At 45.1% G+C, this 17,765-nt stretch overlaps 1 protein-coding gene across 1 annotated transcript in view; it reads left to right on the top strand.

The window, feature by feature from the left end:
• Nucleotides 1-17,765, top strand: part of VSTM4 (V-set and transmembrane domain containing 4) — an 88,250-nt gene that overhangs the window by 49,699 nt on the left and 20,786 nt on the right. The window contains exons 6-7 of the mRNA XM_072971166.1: nucleotides 7,342-7,448; nucleotides 8,830-8,891. Of these exons, the coding sequence (XP_072827267.1) occupies nucleotides 7,342-7,448; nucleotides 8,830-8,891 (169 nt within the window). The remainder of the gene's footprint in view (nucleotides 1-7,341; nucleotides 7,449-8,829; nucleotides 8,892-17,765) is intronic.

Consider the following 17,765-nt stretch of genomic DNA (forward strand, 5'->3'; position numbering starts at 1 on the left):
AAGTCACCCCAGTGACCTCTCCTTACCATTATTCTTACGACCCAAGACCAACACACATGGAACCACTAAATATTAATGAAGTGCCTCCCGATCTTCCCAGCTGGCAATCAGATGTTAAACTTACCAGCAAAACCACGAGCCTGGCCAGACCTCCGTGCAGACTTTGTGAAGCTGGCAGGGACTGCAAAGGAAGCGCTCTCCCAGTGAGTCCCAGCAGAACCTCTCGGGGGGATGTGAACTGTTACAATTAAAGGCCATGGTGGGGCTGTGGACAGGGAGATGCCATGGCAACTCCTTCACGAAGGAGCAGCTTTTATTCTGATGCTGTTCACAGCATCATTGTGTGCAGAAGGATCATACGCAGGATGGAAGCAGCGGGAAATAATGCATTAAGACCCCCTAAGGGTCTGCGGATTCCTTCTGGCTGCACCAGCTCTGGTACAGTTTCCCCAGGACTCTGCCATGTCCGCTCCCTATTCAAGGACTCCAAGAGCTGATTCCACAATAGTGATGATAATAATGCTGGTCAGATCATAATAGCTCACGCCCGTTGAGGGCTCGCTCCATACTAGACACTGTTCTATGTGCTTGACATGTATCACTCATTTATGAAAAAGAGTCATTTCAAGGGAGTCCACCTGGAAAGCGAAGTTCTGCAGCTTTTCTGCAGCCCCTGGCGTGTGCTGTTGATTGACTTTGTGTGTTCCAGTGGCAAGGGAAGCCCATGGAGCACTTTCAAAAGCCCAGAGCGAGATGTCGGGAAATTCGCCCAGTTTGCACAAGTCCTTGGCATTTATCAGTGGCAGCTGACTTCCTGTTGGTAGGGGGCACCTGCTCAGAACTGAGGTATGTAGGCAGCGGGAAAGGAAGCACATGGACGGTTCTGAAGATAAAGTGCATCAGCAGAAGCAATGACCTTCAAAGACGACGTGGAGCAAGAAGGGCCTGGGAGACGGCTCCGGGAAGCAGGCCGGGAAGGATGCTGGCAGGACCAGATCGCACACCTTCCTCAGCCCTGCCCGCCTTCAGAGGGCTTCCTGTGTTGGGATCCTTGCCTGACCGACCACATTTGACATCCCAGCCAACCCAGTTCAGGCCACACCGAATCCTTCTGCAGGGCATGACGAACAGCTTTGTGCTGGGACGAGGAGCCCCTGCTCATCCAGCAGGAAATGGGATTAAACAGACACCAAGGAGGCATAGTTCAGAGTTCATAACGTGGAGGCTCAAAGATTGCCTGAACCGGGGAAACACCTGGTGTCTGGGAGGTGAAGGTTGGATGTCTGTGTGCCCCTCAATGGGAGCGATTAGCGTCCCCTCTGGCGTAGCCCAGAGAGAGGTGGGTACTGACGGAGGCGTGAGGCTCCTGCACTGGCGTGGAGGTTCAGCAGGAGGATGCTCTGAGCTCACGTTTAGCTATGAAAGCAAAGCGTGCCTGGGTCTACGGTTCTTCATTTTATGTTCCTTGGTGGGATCAGCGCAGTTTAGGCTGTTTTATCTTTTTTTTCCCTCCTCCCAAACACTCTTAGCTATAGAGTGGAGGCACAGAATTCCCACATGGCTGGCCCACCCACCCGCACCTCCGTTTTGTCAGCTGTTTATTTCAGACAATCCTGGGGACAGAAACATCTCCCCTCCTTCTCTGCCCGGTCTTGAGTCAGGATGGCCCTTGGTCTTGGTTGGGCACAGTCACTGCTGCTGCCTCCAGGACCCCAGCACTCAGGCTGGCCCCTCTCCCAGCGGGACAGCGCTTTGAGCGCTTGGATTGAGTACAGACTGAAAATGCGCTCTTTGGTACCGTCTCTTTGGAGAGCTGATTGAAGCCCGGGGCGGCCATCGTGGATCTGGCTTGATTGACCTTCAACGTGAGGCTTCATTTTCCCATCTGGGAGGTCAGAGATTGTGGATGTCAGACCCTTTTTACAGTGCCTTCCATAGAGTAGACAGACACAGCTCTTATTAACTTTAGCTTCTGCAAAATATGATTGTTCACCATTTGTTCAATGCCTGGCAAGATCCAGGTTGCTGGCTTCACCTGGTGTCCTGGGGCGGCTGTCCGTGGCTCAGGGGTGCAGCTTCCCCCTCCTGCCTGCTCCTGGACTGGTACTGCACTGTCACATCTGTGGCCACAGGAGGGCACACTGTGCTCTCTTGGGCAGAAAGATTTTCTGATCAAGGTTTCACTTGAAACTTATAGACTTCCTGCAGGACCAAGACCAGGCACTGTGGGATCTCCAGTGGTAGCAGGGTTCTCCCTGGAAGCATCATGAAATGCCCCAGCCCCACTACTGCACCTGCACACTAGAGATTAGGGTCCATGCTGTTTAGCCATTTCATGCTCCTTCTCATTCAGGCTGCGCTATCTCATCTGACCCTAATAATAACCCTGCAAGACAGAGAGCAAGGGTGTGTCTCTCCATTTGACAGGTTGGGGGATGAGACCCCGGGAATGAGTGACTTGCCCTGTGTCACCTCTCTAGTCAAAGTGGAACCAGATTTGGTGCCGGCCGTCTGCCCCCGTCCAGTGCCCATTCACGAGATCCAGCCCCCACATGCCACAGAGCAGAGGTGCCCAGCCTTTGTGGGACAGAGATGCCCATGAGAGGCGGCCAGGCCGGAAGCTTGTACATGTCACAACAAGGGCCCCACACGTGCGCCTCCTGCCCCACCCTTGTGGGAGCCAAAAAAACAGCCCTGTTCCCCACAAATAGCAATTCTCTCCCATCACACAGCCCTCTAATTTAGACAGAGCTTCAGCCTTTTTTTTTTTTTTTAAATCTTCCTTGGTTTGACTTGTTCCAGCAATGCTCCCTCCCTCGGGACACAAAATGTTCCAACCTAAGATGTAGGGTAACTTTTCTTGTGAGTGAATCATAACGGGGACTTTCTTAGCCAAAAATTCCTACCAGTCCTGCTGGCTCAATGGGAGACGTTAAGATTCAGAGAGAACTACCATCGGGCATGTGTCATTGTAGTGACTCATTGCGTGTGACGGACGGCTCAGCATTGAAGTATGAATTAGAACTAAATTTAGTTAAGTGCAGTTTTACTGTTTTCAAGGAGAACGATGATGACAAAGCAGATCTTTTTCAGCTCTCTAAAAGCCCTGGGCATAAAGATAAAAGTTTACCATGTCCCCAAAGTTTCATTAAAGAGCTAAAGAATTAACTCCAGGAAAAGAGAAGAGAAAGGGGAAATGTTACTTGATTTTTCAGGGCATGAGGTGCAGCTGGGGAGGACAGTACAAACTCAGAGGTAATAAACCCAAAGAAAACATCAAATGATTTTAACAGAAACAAATTGCCGTGCATTTAACAAAAAGCCAGAAGTCAAAGAAAGTTGGGGAAAATATTTGCAATAAACACGTCATATTCATGTAGAAGGTGCATGCAAATCTATAGAAAAATGCAAGGTCTTGATAAATAATAGCAGAAGATGTCCATCCATCATTCATTAATGAGGAAGCACATTTAGACAAACATAGGACACGTACATCCTCACTGGCAAGCAGAGAAATGCATATTTTTTCTCATTAAATGAGTCATTTTTTAAACTGGTAAACCTGGTGTTAAAGAGCATGGAATATGAAAACGAATATATGTATGTTCTTGTATGACTGAAGCATTATGCTGCACACAAGCAATTGACACAACATTGTAAACTGACTATACTTCAATAAATAAATATATATATATATTTTATATATAAGTATAATTTTTATATATAAATATATATATATATATATATATATATATATATATATATATATACACACACACAAAAATAAAGAGCATGGAAATATAAAATACCCTTATCCATTGGCCAAATGGTTATAAAGCAGTATGAATTTGTCGGAAATAATTTGGACAGTGCGGATTAAATTGCCTTTCGTATGATCCCCCTCTGGGAACTGGTAAGTCCCACTCTAAGAGTCCATCCTAAAAACAAAAGTCTAAGAATGTGAAACCATTATGCACACACATATTTATAGCAATGTTATTTATATAGCAAACTAGGAAACCAATTAGATGTTTAGACGTCAGAGAATGGCCAAGTAAACTGGGGTATACCTTCTCGCTGGAATAGCATGGGGATGTAACAATATGGAAAATGAAGATTAAGTAGAAAGAAGGATGCAAAATTGTAATACAGTATTATTTTTTTAAAAAACAATATATTAGGACCAATATATAAGTTTAAAAATTTTTGTTTGTTTTTGTTTGTTTTTGGAGGGGTAATGAGGCTAATTAATTAATTATTTTTTTAATGGAGGTACTGGGGATTGAACCCAGGACCTTCTGCATGCTAAGCATGTGCTCTACCACTGAGCTACATCCTCCCCCACAGTGTATAAGTTTTGTGTGAAACTTATGTTCACACATAAAACCTGCACATGGATGTTTATAGTAGCTTTATTCATAACCTCCCAAACTTGGGAGCAACCAAGATATCCTCCAGTAGGTGAATGGATAAATAAACTCTGGTACATCCAGACAATGGAATATTATTGAACATTAAAAAGAAATGAGCTCTCAAGCTATGAAAAGACATGGGGAAAACTTAAATGCGTATTTCTAAGTGAATGAAGCCAATCTGAAAAAGCTATAGACTGTTTGATTCGAGCTATAGGTGGCATTCTGGAAAAGGCAAAACTATGCAGACTGTAAATGGATCAGTGGTTGCCGGAGGCGGGGGAGGGAGGGATGAATAGGTGGAGCCCAGAGGAATTATAGGGCTCAGAAACTATTCTGTGTAATACTATGATAGTGGATACATTGTTTGTCCACACCCATAGAATGTACAACACCAGGAGTGCATCCTAATGTAAACTGCGGACTTTGGGTGATAGTGATGTGTCAAGGTATTTCATCAGCTATAACAAATGTACCACTCGGGTGGGGGATGTTCATCATGCGGGGGGGGGGCAGGGATCTATGGGAACTCTCTGTACCTTTTGCTCAATTGTGTTGTGAGCATAGAACTGCTCTAAAAAGATAAAGTCTATTTAAAAAAGAAAACAGGAAAGAGGGAAACGTCTGGAAATATTTACCAAGTTTGTGTTTTGGTTATGATAGATTTCTTTTCTTTCATCTCCATGCCTGAAATGACCATTTTAAAATATGAACATGCATTCATTTATAATGGAGAGAAAAAAAATAAACATTTCAAGAGTTTAAAAAGCAATGAAATGAAGCTGTACGTGTGGTTGTGTGTTTAAACAATTCTGAGGGTTTCTGATCCCTTGTTTTCTCTTAGTGGCCAGAGTTTTGGAAACACACATTCCTTTTTGGCTGTTTGTGAATTTACACGATTGACCCCATACTCAAAAGCCATGGCCAGTTAGAATTTCTGTTCCCTATAAAAATGAGCTATCTTCTGGGGATTCTCAGTGGTGAACGATATTCTTGGAAAATTTCCCACAATGTGTGATTCAGTCTTTGTTTATTTTTAAAACTCTAGGACTCTATTAGAATTGTCTGTTTTCTTTTATTAAGTATATGTAGGTATTTATTTGTATTTAATTTACTGTTTTTCAAAGATTTTACAACCTCCGGCTTTAATAAATTCAAGTTTAAAAGTACAGTTATTCATTTGCAAATATATAAATACAGTGATAATTCTCCTTATCCAGTCTCCCATCTGTTTAGTTCCTTATCACGTCCGTTCAAAGGAACCACTATTTTTAAATTCTTGTGACTATTTCCAAAGTTTCTCTGTGTTCGTGTGCCTAAGTACTAATATCTATTATTCTCCCATATTTCTATACTAAAAATGACTCTCATTTTATGCATTGTCCAACTCCTGGCTTTTTCACTTAACAATGTGTCTTTCCTTTTCAGTACATAAACAGCCTCTTCATCCCTCATTACAGCTACAGAGGACCCCATGTGTGGGTGTCTGTGGATTCACCATAATTTCCTTAGCCAGTCCCCTGCTGATGGACAGTTAGGTTATTTCTAATCTAATGCTGTTACGAATAGCACTGTAATGTACATCTTGTACTTGTGCAAGGATATTTACAGAATAAACTCTCAGAAATGAAATTCCCAGGCCACAGAGTATGAGCCTCTGTAATTCTGATATCCCCTGTTATTCTGTTGTTGAACTACTCTCCATCAGGAAGGGTTTAGACTCATACCAGCAATACTTTTGAGTGCCCGATTCCCCACAGCCTTGCCAAAAGAGTGCTTTGCCTTAAGTTTGATGGTTGCTGTTCTGATACTTGGAGAAAGAAAGTACACTACATTTTTATTTGGATTCCTCTTTCATGAGGAGATCTTAGCATGTTTTTGTAGGTACGAGCCTCTCTTCTTGGATGAAAAACCTTGTACCATGTTCATTTATTTTGATTATTAGGCTGTTGGTCATATCTTACAGACTTCTAGAAGTCCTTTTTGTATTAGGGGGATAGCTTCTCTTGGTACCTACCTGGTCGGAACATGTCCCCAGGGATAAGAGATTCTAAAAAAGAGATTTCCCTCTGGGTTGCTGGAACCCATAAGATGTATTTGAAATAAGACTGATGGCCATTCAAGAAAGTGTGTGGACTCTACCCTAGACGTAGTAGCATCAAGAACACTTCTCATATCAGGCCAGTCTTTTGTGTCAGCTGCTTACTAAACAGTGTCCCTTAGAGCAAGTCACTTAGCATCTTTGGATCTTGGTTTTCTTACCTGTAATATAACACTCCTCAACCCCATCACTTTGGGTTATAATAATGGATAACACACAGAAAGAATTACACAGATAATCACCAAGATAATTGAAAATACAACACTCCTGAGGGTTGACTCAGCTTTTAGCTTGGAGGCACTGGTCCAGCAGGAGACAGTGTGAATGACCAGGGGGACCCTAGGGACTCCTGGGTGCAGCTCCCCAGGGTCCTTTCTCACTTGCACAAGTGCTGCTCTGTCTCTGGATTGTGGACCACAAAGAAATGTACAGGGAAGCTTGTTCTAGGGGACCTCAGGAGAAGTGTTTTGTAATATCTTCATAGCCTACTTGTGAAGTCACCAGGCCAGACCATGTAAACCCATTAACCAGGTGCAAACCACCAATCTATACATCCCTGAAGAACAGAGACAAGCTAGCCCTGGGTCTCTCCAGTGGTTTTGCAACTGTAAACAGCACGTTGTAAATCCCTAACTCATATCATCTTTATCTTAGCCAAGGGTCAGTACCAGATCTCCAGACATCCCTGGAGACAAACACAGAGTGATCCCAGCTCAGCTGTAGGAGTACCCTACCTCATACACAAGGGGCACCCAAAACTATTGCTTCCTTTCCTTTTGTCTGGAACAAACCTGCCTCTGCCTTCACCAGGACCTTTTTCTTCTACAGCTCCGGGGAGACTGTCACCAGCGTGACCAGCTTGGCCCCACTGCAGCCCAAGAAGGGCAAGAGGCGGAAGGAGAAACCTGACATTCCTCCCGCAGTCCCTGCCAAAGGTAGGACCCCAGCCAGCCATCACTCACGTGGAGACCACCACGCTTGATCAGAAGTGAGCCTGGGGTTAGATGTGAAATCAGGACGGGGGAGCAGGCAGATGGAGGACATGACAGCCATGATCATATGATCTGGAGAGCCCCACCTAGCTTCTGTTCATAACTAAGTCCCATCCCTGAGATAGGCTGGGGGCAATGCCAATGGCCAGGGGTGGCTTTAGCAGGGAGCTGGAGGCAGGAGTCAGTCTCTCCAGACTATTCCACAGTGTATTTCACTTTGAACTATTAACGTGCTCTGCACATAGCAGAGTGGGGCAGGCGGTGTCCGCATCCTCTTGGTTCGTTCAAGGCGAAGAAGGCTCTCTGATTCTCTAAAAGATGTCAGCTAGGCATGTCATTTACTTTGGGTTTGTCCTGGGGATACAATGAAGGTTAGCCCTTGACTCCAGTTATGACTTAGAGTGGCACAAGTAAGGCAGATGGGCATTTCCAGAGTTGAGGACTAAAACGGTTCCTCAAATAACTGTGGCCAATTTAAGAGAAGTCCATAGGTCAAAGAATTTGATACAGAGTTAGGAATACAAGGGTTGCCCAGGTGAACAGCTTAATCACAAGGTAAGATACATTCTGTCCCTCAATTGGGACTTCACAGCGTGTCTCCTAGGGACCCTTCGAGCCCTTTGATGAAAGGCAGTGGTGTTGAGACTGGGTGGGCAGAAGGGGCTGGGAGGCGTGGGTGTTCCGGGAGGCATGACATGTGTGGGTCTGGGGAGGGAAGGGAGCGGAGAGCCGCTGCTCTGGGCCAGGCAGCCTCCTGCTCTGTTGTCTCATTCGGTCAGAGCAGACAGTGCCCTCCCTTAAGAAAGAAGAAAATGACTCTCAGAGAGCCACGTGGTGGAGCCTGGCTTTGAGTTCAAGTCCCGGATCATCTAAATACTTGTTATCTGCATGGCATTGGGGGAAGAGCCTCAGTTTCCTCCTCTGTCTAGTGGGGACAGTAAGACCCTCCCTGATGACCTCACGGGGCTGCTGTGAGGGTCAGAGGTCACTGCTGTCAGTGTTAGTGTGCAGTTAGACTGAAGCCCCAGGGAAGGTCCCAGCCTCAGCCTTCACCACTCGGTTCTCACCTGCACACCTGACCTCTTTGTAGCTCGTGGTGTTTCATGCAGTTGTTTTGTTGACCTTGTTGTGGGGTCCCAAGGCTGGGAACAGATCACCCTCCCCCGAGGGGCACCAGACTGGCTGATACTTAGGTCAGAAACTAGAGCTCTCCCACGAGGACGGGAAGGGGCCCCCGGGTCTCTGTGTCCACGCTGCTCAGGGTGCGTGGGCTTGAAGAGTCCTGGCAGGAGTTGCAGACTCAACCCTTGACGTGCTTCCACAGCTCCCATCGCCACCACGTTCCACAAACCGAAGCTGCTGAAGCCACAGAGGAAAGTCACCCTGGTGAGTGACCACAAGCTGCGTGCTGTCCTTTCGAGCCTTGAACACACTGAGGTCCCAGGAGGGCCTTTATTCACTCAAAACACGCTCCAGGTTCTTGACGCTTTGTCCCCAACAGAGCTGCTCTCTCTTCTTGGGTCAGCGTTTGAGCCAGCTTTCTCTGTACCTAGTTTCCGGAGTGGCTTTCTTTTTCTTTTTTGGAAGTATGGTTGATTTGCAACGTTGTGTTAGTTTCAGGTGTACAGCAAAGTGATTTTATATATATACAGAATATATATATATTCTTTCTCTGATTCTTTTCCATTATGGGTTATTAAAGATATTGAATGTAGTTCCCTGTGCCATACAGCAGGTCCCTGTTGTTTATTTTATATAAAGCAGTGTGTATGTTAATTCCAAACTTCTAATTTACCCCTCTGCTCACCCCTTCCCCCTTTGATAACCATCGTTTGTTTTCTATGTCTGTGAGTCTATTTCTGGTTTGTAAATAAGTCCATTTGTGTCATATTTTAGATTCCACATACAAATGATATCATATGATATTTGCCTTTAAACTCTGTCTTATTGACTTAGTATGATCATCTCTAGTCCATCCATGTTGCTGCAAATGGTATTATTTCATTCTTTTTTATGGCACAGAAGTATTCTAATGTGTATACACACACACACACACACACACACACACACATACCACATCTTCTCCAGAGTAGCTTTGTAAAAATTCAAATGGACTTACTTTTTGTTATCAATGCTTCTTTTCGAAAAGAAGGAGAAAAGCACACTCAAGAATGGGTAAAACAGAAAGTGGACCAGTTGTATAAATTTGCCAAATAACCACTCTGAAGAGTCTACTGAAGAACTTTCCAGGAAATATACTTTTTTATTTTCAGCTAAGTTTAGATGCAAGGAAATGTTATAAAGACGCTACAGAGTTCCTGTCTACAATTTGCCCAGCTTCTCCTGACATTGCCATCTTACACAGCCATGGTGTGTTTGTCAAAACTGAGAAATCACCATCAGTACCTAACCGGTAACTGCACTCCAGACTTTGGCCAGATTGCAGCAGTATTTCCATGGATGTTCTTTTTCTGGTCCAGGAGCCAATCCAGGACATTGCATTGCATTGAGTTGTCATGTCTCCTTAGCCTCCTCCAATCTGTGCCACTGCCACCGTCTGTCTTCTGTGGCCCTGACACTTGGAAAGAGGAGCAGCTAGTTCATTTTTAGAACATCCCTGGATTTGGGCTGCTCTGAGGTGTTTCTGATGATTAGAAATGAGGTTACGGACTTAGGGGAAGAACAGCACAGACGAGATCCTTCTTTCTCATTGTGTCACGTGGAGGGGACGTGCTGTCCACGTGTCTTGTAATGTGCGCGTCTTGGCCACCTGAGTAAGCTGGTGTCTGCCGGCCTTCTTCAGTATAAAGTTACTATTTTTTCCTTTTCATATTCAGTTTGTTAGAAGCCAGTCACTAAATCCAGGTGGCACTCAAGGGGAGGAGAGTTAAGACTTCAGGGACATATATGAAAACTGCTGCAGTAATTCGTACATCAAGCCTATACAAATATCCTGTTTTTCCTTGAACTCTCGTCCGCTCATTTTAGCGTTTTGCAGTGGATTTTGCCTGCAGCAGTTACTACAATGGGGAACTGATGGTGATTTTCTGTTTTCCTCAATCCATCTCCATTTGCTACTTGAAATTCTTCTATAAGGAAGAGCTGGACCCCTTCCCTCACTGATTTATTCACTAATTTCTTTGTATCAGTGGGGATGCATGGATATTTCATTTTTTTAAGTTTCTAGTCATATTGTTATTTAATTTGTGGCTAATTTTGTTCAGCAGCTGTGTCTTTGGGAGAGGGACGGGGAGGGGAGAGAGAGAAAGGGAGAAAGAGGGAGAGGTAGAGAAATGGGCAAGCCTGTTCTAAAACGTCTACATCCTGCAAAAGGCCAAGACAATCTTGAAGGAAAAGAACAAAGTGGAGAATTTCTATGCCAAGTCGCGAGCTTTACATTAAAGCTGCACTAATTAAGCCAAACATTAAGTCATGATATGAGCAAGAACAGACAAATAAACCAAAGGAGCAGAATAAAGAGCCTCAGACGTCTCTACGTATGTATTGTCACTTGATTTTATGACAAAAGTGACACTGCAGTGCAGGGAAGAGGGGGTGCTCTTTTCAGTACATGGTGATGGGTCTGTTGGATCTTCACATGAAAAACGATGACCCGTAGCCGGTACTCCACACCACACACAACAATCAATTAGAGAAAGTCCATCCACTTAGTGGGAAAAGCAAAAATAAAGCTTCCTAAAAATAGCATATCTGCCCCTCGTCCGAGTGAGCAAAGATTTTTCAAACAAGATACATGATGGACCAGCCATGAGGGAAAAGATGGAAAACTTTGGACTCCACTGAAATTTAGAATGTCTGTTCTGCTTCAAGATCCTTGTTCAAAAACAAACAGGGAAACCACCCATCCGGAGAACATCTCTGTCAAGCAGAGATCTGACAAAGGACCCTGACCTAGAATTTGTGAACACCTACAAATCAACTTAAAAAAAAAAAGAGAAAGACAACTCTCCAAAAAAATAGGCAGAAGCCTTAAATCTGGGCTTCACAAATGAAGCTATACAAATAGCCAGTAAGTTCATGAAAAATACTTAATCTCATTGGCATCATGGAAACGAGCTTAGAAGCAGGACGGCTGAAATGAGATACTTACATGGTTCTTATATGGTTTCTCTCTCTCTCTTTTTTTTTTTTTTTTTGGTCTGTTTTTTCTGATCCGTTTGGAATTCAGGAATGGATCCAATTTTGGCTGTCATTCTTTTTTTGTCACATTCTTTGTTATTTAATTTTATGTTTCATATTTCAATAGCCATTACTTGGTAATTTCATTAAACTTTATCACTACGTGCTAAGCAATTATTTAAACTTAACTTTTATTCGTTTCGTGATAACTTTTTTTGAATCTAGTGTCCTCCTGCCAAATATATTTCCCTTTATATTTGGGCAGTTTGTCTATGAATGGAATTCTAGTTTCGTAAACGTTCTCCACTCTGTTCTGGGAAACATGCTAAGCACTTGATGTGCATTTCTGTGTACTTCCCACGTTGCTCGACATAAACGCCAGACTCCTTACAATGGCCTCTGATGCCTCATATCATGTAAGCCTTACGTGTCATTTAAATTTTCCAGGAGTCACGTTAAAGAAGTAAAAAGGGACAGGAGAAACCAATTTTAATTATATGGCTTATTTAGCCCAATATATCAGAATATTAGCACTGAACCGTATAACCGGTATAAAAATTATTAATGACGTATTTTCCATGCTTATTGTTGGACTGTGTCTTCAAAATCCTGTGTGTATGTTACACGTACTGCACATCTCATTTCAGAACCACATTTCAGTGCTTAATAGCCGCATTTGGCCAGTGGCTACCATCTTGGACAGCCCAGCCCTGTTGTGGTCTAGCCCCTTTTGCCTCTTTGACATCATTTTTATCACTGTCCCCCTTCCTCATTCCCTTCCGACTATCCTGGCCTCCTTGCTGATCCTGAAGCAAGTTCTGGTCGGGCCTTTGTGTCTGCTGTCTGCACTGGCTGCCTGGACCGTCCTCCCCAGGGTGTGCCTGGGGCTTATCACTCAGCCCTGGGGTCTCTATTCCAACATCCCCCCAAGGAGAAGCCTTCCTGAAACCCTGTGTAAAGCACCACCCACCCTCTGATGGTCTTCCCAAGGTGTCAAGAGGCACCTTGACATACTTTTATATTTACCTACTAATTGTGTCTCTCTTCTATCAGAATGCAAGATCCGAGAAGGCAGGGAGGTTGTCTTCTCTGGTCCCTGCTGTGTTCTCCCCACCAGAGCAGTGTCGAGCAGGGCGGGGATGTGTTGGTGATTTTGCACACCAGCTTTGTGGAGCAAGTTATGTCATTCTGCTTTTATAGCTGGGCCCAGGGAGACTCAGAGTCAGTAAGGTGATGGTGGACGACTTACCCACGGTCATGCAGCTTGTGGGTTGTAGTCAGGACTTGAACCTGTGTCCTTCTGGATCCAAATGTAAGAGTTTAACCAGCTTATTTGAAACCTTGCCTCAGAGTGGAGCCTGGATCTCTGTGTGTGGTTCTGACACCCTCTTGAGGGCTCAGCCTTGCCCCAAGGCTATTGTGTGCCCAGATTTCCCACCATTCTCCTGGAGAGGATGAGTCCTCTGTTTTCCCAAAGAGAACCTCCTTTTGCCTGCAGTGAACTGTGGGTCCCGAAGGGCTTTTCATACAGTGTGATTCCGTCTGGTTCGTATCATCAAAAATCCCTCATCCGTCCTGCTCTACCGACTACACTTGTGTCTTGTCTTCAACTGCAGCAGCGGAATTTTTGCTGATTTTAGTAGCGCTCTGGTCATTCCGTGGGCTTTGGGAAACTCAGTTGAACAAAAAGGCTGAAACTCTCAACTTTCCTTGGAGCATCCTGCATCCTGTGGGTGAGAGTCAGTCTCCCCAGATAGAGAGTCTGAGCTCAGTCTCCCCGAGCTGGGGGTATCACTGCATCTCTGTGTGTGCATGTGGGTATCTTTTCCAGATCTTTTCTTCTCAGTCCTGATCTTTATCAACAAACTCAAGAATGATTATGCTTTGTAAATTTCCCCCACCTCACATTCTGTCCAAGTTTCTTAGGGCCTGATGTTTCTAATCCAGTCTCTCACTCCTGGTAACAACAGAAACAGATCTTTTGAAGTTCCAATTATATATCCCAGGGGTTTAGAAGAAAAAGCACTTTTTGCATGTCATTATATTTAATTGTCACACTAAGTCCCTCCCATCTCCACATTGGCACGTGAGGACACACACATGCTCTGTTTAAGAAGAGTGAGTCCCGACAGCCCACAGCGGGGAGCATTGCGTCTCCCGTGCTGCTGCCCCCAGGGGGGTAGGGCAGTGCCATCCGCCTTGAATGGACAGCTTGCCCTAGTCCACAGCTAGGCGGGCCCCACCTTTCATTAACCCACTGAACAAAAATCAGTTGTACATCTAGTGGGTACAGAATGCTGCTTTATGCAGTTGGGGGCCACTTAGGAACAGAATGGATTCAGCCGCATTTTCAAAACTACCTGGTCCTAATCACAAGCTTTTGCTGCTTTTTGGGTGTGTGTTCCTTTGAGCTCTTTGTTCCTGCTTCTCTGGATGGAGAATCAACATAGGAAATTCTTAATTGTCACAGAAAGTGAGTCGGGCCAGTTATGTGCATTTCAAAAAGGCTTCTTTCTTTTAAGGAAATAGCCCCCGTAACTGTTCTTAAATACCAAATGTCCTTTGATCATTAAAGTATGAAAAGACTTAAGTTTTTTTTTATACCAGATTTTCCAGAAACGAGTCCATTTGGAGACCCGTTTGCCCCCATAACGGTACACCAGAAAGAAAAGAGCTGACTTTGAAGGGACTTCTGTCTGACTAGCAGTTTGGAGTTAAAAATGCCAGGCCTAGCGTCGGCAGGTTTTGGTTAATATTAAGATCTATTTTCCCAGGAGATCGGCATTGACCTCAGTCTCATTTGGTCAATATTTAATCTCTCAGATCAATGAGTCTTGATGGCGGCTGAAACTAAAGTCAATAGCTACTTGTCGACTCACACAGATCTTGGTGGATAATTTAGAAAATAATTTGAAGACATCTTTTCTTTGGGGCCTGGTACGGGTTTGGGTGTTTAATTCTGTAACTGTTGCATTTTGCCTCAAAATCCGTAAAACAGGACTTCTTGGAGTGGTCAGAGCCCCCCAGCCCCCCAGCCCCTCTTTCCAAAGTAAGGTTGACATGTACTCACCCCAAGAAAACCACCTGCCCGCCACCTCCTCTGACTCACTGGCAAGAAAGCAGACCCTCCATTTATTGAGCGCCTACTGTGTGCCAGCCCTGCTGCTAGGTGCTTTGCAGGCTCGCTCGTCTCAGCTGCACGTGCAGAATCCCAGCAGACCGTCCAGACTCCAGGCAGAACTGACAAGCCTGGGTCCTTGTGTTTTTCATCCTCAGAGCATTAACAAGCGGGAACCTTTTCTTCTGTTTCCAAGATAACGTGGCATTTTGCAAGAAATATAACAGAGACGAACAGAGGTTGGAAGGATTAAAAAAAATTAGAATTCAAGATAAAAGAAGTGAGAAAGGCATTTCAGACTCTTTATTATCAAGGTATCAAAACAGCTCTCCCCTGTTTTAAAAAAAAAAGCCAAACACAAAAAGCTGCTCTCAAAGTTGGCTCATCAGATCTTGGGGCCCTGTGTATCGCTGAGGCTCTCTCTGATTGACAGCATGATCTGTTGGTCCAACAACCTTAAACATTGACAGCGAGTCATTGCTTCAATATATCAGTGGTTCTTCATCCTTAGGGGGCGGGGAAGCACCTTCACAAAACTCAAAATATGTAGTTTTCCTTCAAATTGAGGGCAGGGGATGGGCACTGACTCAAAGACTCCTCCAAAGCCTTGTGAGGACCCCCATTTCCTCCCCGTGATTAAGGGCTCCCTGAACCCAATGAGAGAATTCACACACTTCCAAGAAAAACTGTCATTGCTTCCTTATTTCAGAAGAAACAGAGTAAGCCAGAAGTGTATTTGATTTATTTCTATGGCATTAAGTCATCTATTGACTTAGAGCCCGAATGGAGGAAAACAGCTTCTGTGATATGGAGGCAAGACCTTGGTGTTTAAAGAAGAATTTGCAACAGGGAGCATGAGGTCTTGGGGAGGGGAGTCAGCATCCCCAAACTAACCAACAGAGGAGAGGCCGCAGTCCTGTGGGCTCTGCAAACTTTCCTACGTTCCTTCTGCCCCAGGGTCACACCTCCGCACGGACGATCCCGCAGTGCCTCAACCTGAGTCCTCTCTCTCTGTAGTCAAGTCACTCGTATGGAGCATTCGGTGGCTGGAAAAATCAGGCCACCCCCGTTCTCTAAGGAGAAAATGATCTCTTGTGAGTCAAAGACTGAAGACACAGAAAAATCAGGAACATCAGGGGCTTAATTACCACGTTTCCCAGTGAGTCTCTTGTATCCTGTCTCTTTCCCTCTGATCCCTCCCTCACATTGCTGCCTGGGGATTTTGCTAAAACACAATTCCAAGCATGTCATTTCCCTGCTTAAAATACTCCAGTGGCTCCCCCATCACCTCCAGAATGAAGCACGGCTTCCTGCAGGGAGCGGGCCGTCATCATCTGTCTCCTGCTCCACCTCCGGACCCCTGTGGTCCAGGTCCTCTTACCGTTGGCCCCACGGGCTCTGCCCTGCACCTGCCTCCCTGCTCATCCTCCCACAGAGCTCCCGCTCATCTCCAAGATGCGGCTCACTCACCGCCTTCTTTCTGGGGCCCCGTCAGCCCCACTTCTCCACAAATCTGTCTTCTGCCAAGCATCAGAGTTATGCCTCTGCATGTCAGTGACCACCCATTGCCAACTCATGACACTTTATCACTGACCCCCAGATGTACCGATGCCCTTGTCCCTGGAGGTGAATGTGGGTCCCCTGTCATCACCCTAGCCGACTGCTTTCCCTCCTGGCCGTTACCCCTCCCCAGACGATTAGGCTGGCTTCCCCTCCTTCGCCTCTCTAGAGTGATGGCGTCTCTGGGGTCCTCTTCACCTTGAAGATATTGCCTAGGAGAGTCAACACTCTCACAGGTGCAGCAGGCATTTGTTCCCTAACCTGGGTCTTCAAGTCGGTTCCAGACTGGGACTGCTTATAATACACTCCCCTGGGGGCCCCATGTGCACCATGGATTTACCACGGCACACTCCGAACTCATTACCTTCCCCAGGTTCCTGCTCCACTGGGGAGGTCCCTGCCATCCGGAATCTAGGTGCCTTCTCCTCCCTCACCTGCAGATCCGCTGGTGAGCGGAGCCTGTCTGTCACTTCTCAGGATGCCTGGGCTTGTCCCTTTCCTCTTCCTCATCAGTGCAGCTGGCCCACAGACCCACCGCCTCCCCATCCATCTGACTTCAGGGCCTCTCCGATGATCCCTGGCCTCACCTGTGTCTTAGCATTTCCCACTCTCACCTGGAAGTCACGTTTACCTGCCTGTCTTGACTTCCTCCTGCACTAGAACTGCATGGTTCTTAACTGTGCTAAAATACACATAACATGAAATGTACCATCTTAACAATTTTTAAGCATACAGTTCAGCGGTGTTGGGTACACTCACCTTGCTGGAAAATCTTCAGGGATCTTTTCATCCTGTGAAAATCTGTACTGATGAAATAACAACTCCCCACTCTCCCTTCCCCCAGCCCCTGAAAAACACCCTTCTGCTTTGTCTTTATAAATTTGACCATTCTAGGTACCTCCTATGGGTGGGCGGTACCTAGAATGGTATTTATATTTTTGTGGCTGGCTTATTTCACTGAGCATAACGTGGTCATAGACCATCCACGTTGCAACATGGGTCAGAATTTCCTTCCTTTTTAGGGCTGAATAATGTTTCAGTTTACGTATACCACACTTGGTTTATCCATTCATCTGTCGGTGGACACTTGGGCTGCTTCCTCCTGTTAGCTATTGTCAATAATGCTGCTGTGAACATGGATGTATGTGTCTTTTTGAGTTCTGTTTGGATTTATAGCTATGAGTGGAATCCCTGGATCACATGGTAGTTCTATTTTTAATTTTTTAAAATTGCAATATAGTCAGTTACAATGTTGTGTCAACTTCTGGTGTACAGCATAATGTTTCAGTCATACATGTACATACGTATATTTGTTTTCATATTCTTTTTCATTATAGGTTACTACAAGATGTTGGATATAATTCCCTGTGATTTACATTAGGACTTGTTGTTTCTCTGTTTTATATACAGTAGTTAGTATCTGCAGATCTCAAAGTCCCAAT

The sequence above is a fragment of the Vicugna pacos genome, chromosome 11 (assembly GCF_048564905.1).
Source record: "Vicugna pacos chromosome 11, VicPac4, whole genome shotgun sequence".
NCBI lineage: Eukaryota > Metazoa > Chordata > Mammalia > Artiodactyla > Camelidae > Vicugna > Vicugna pacos.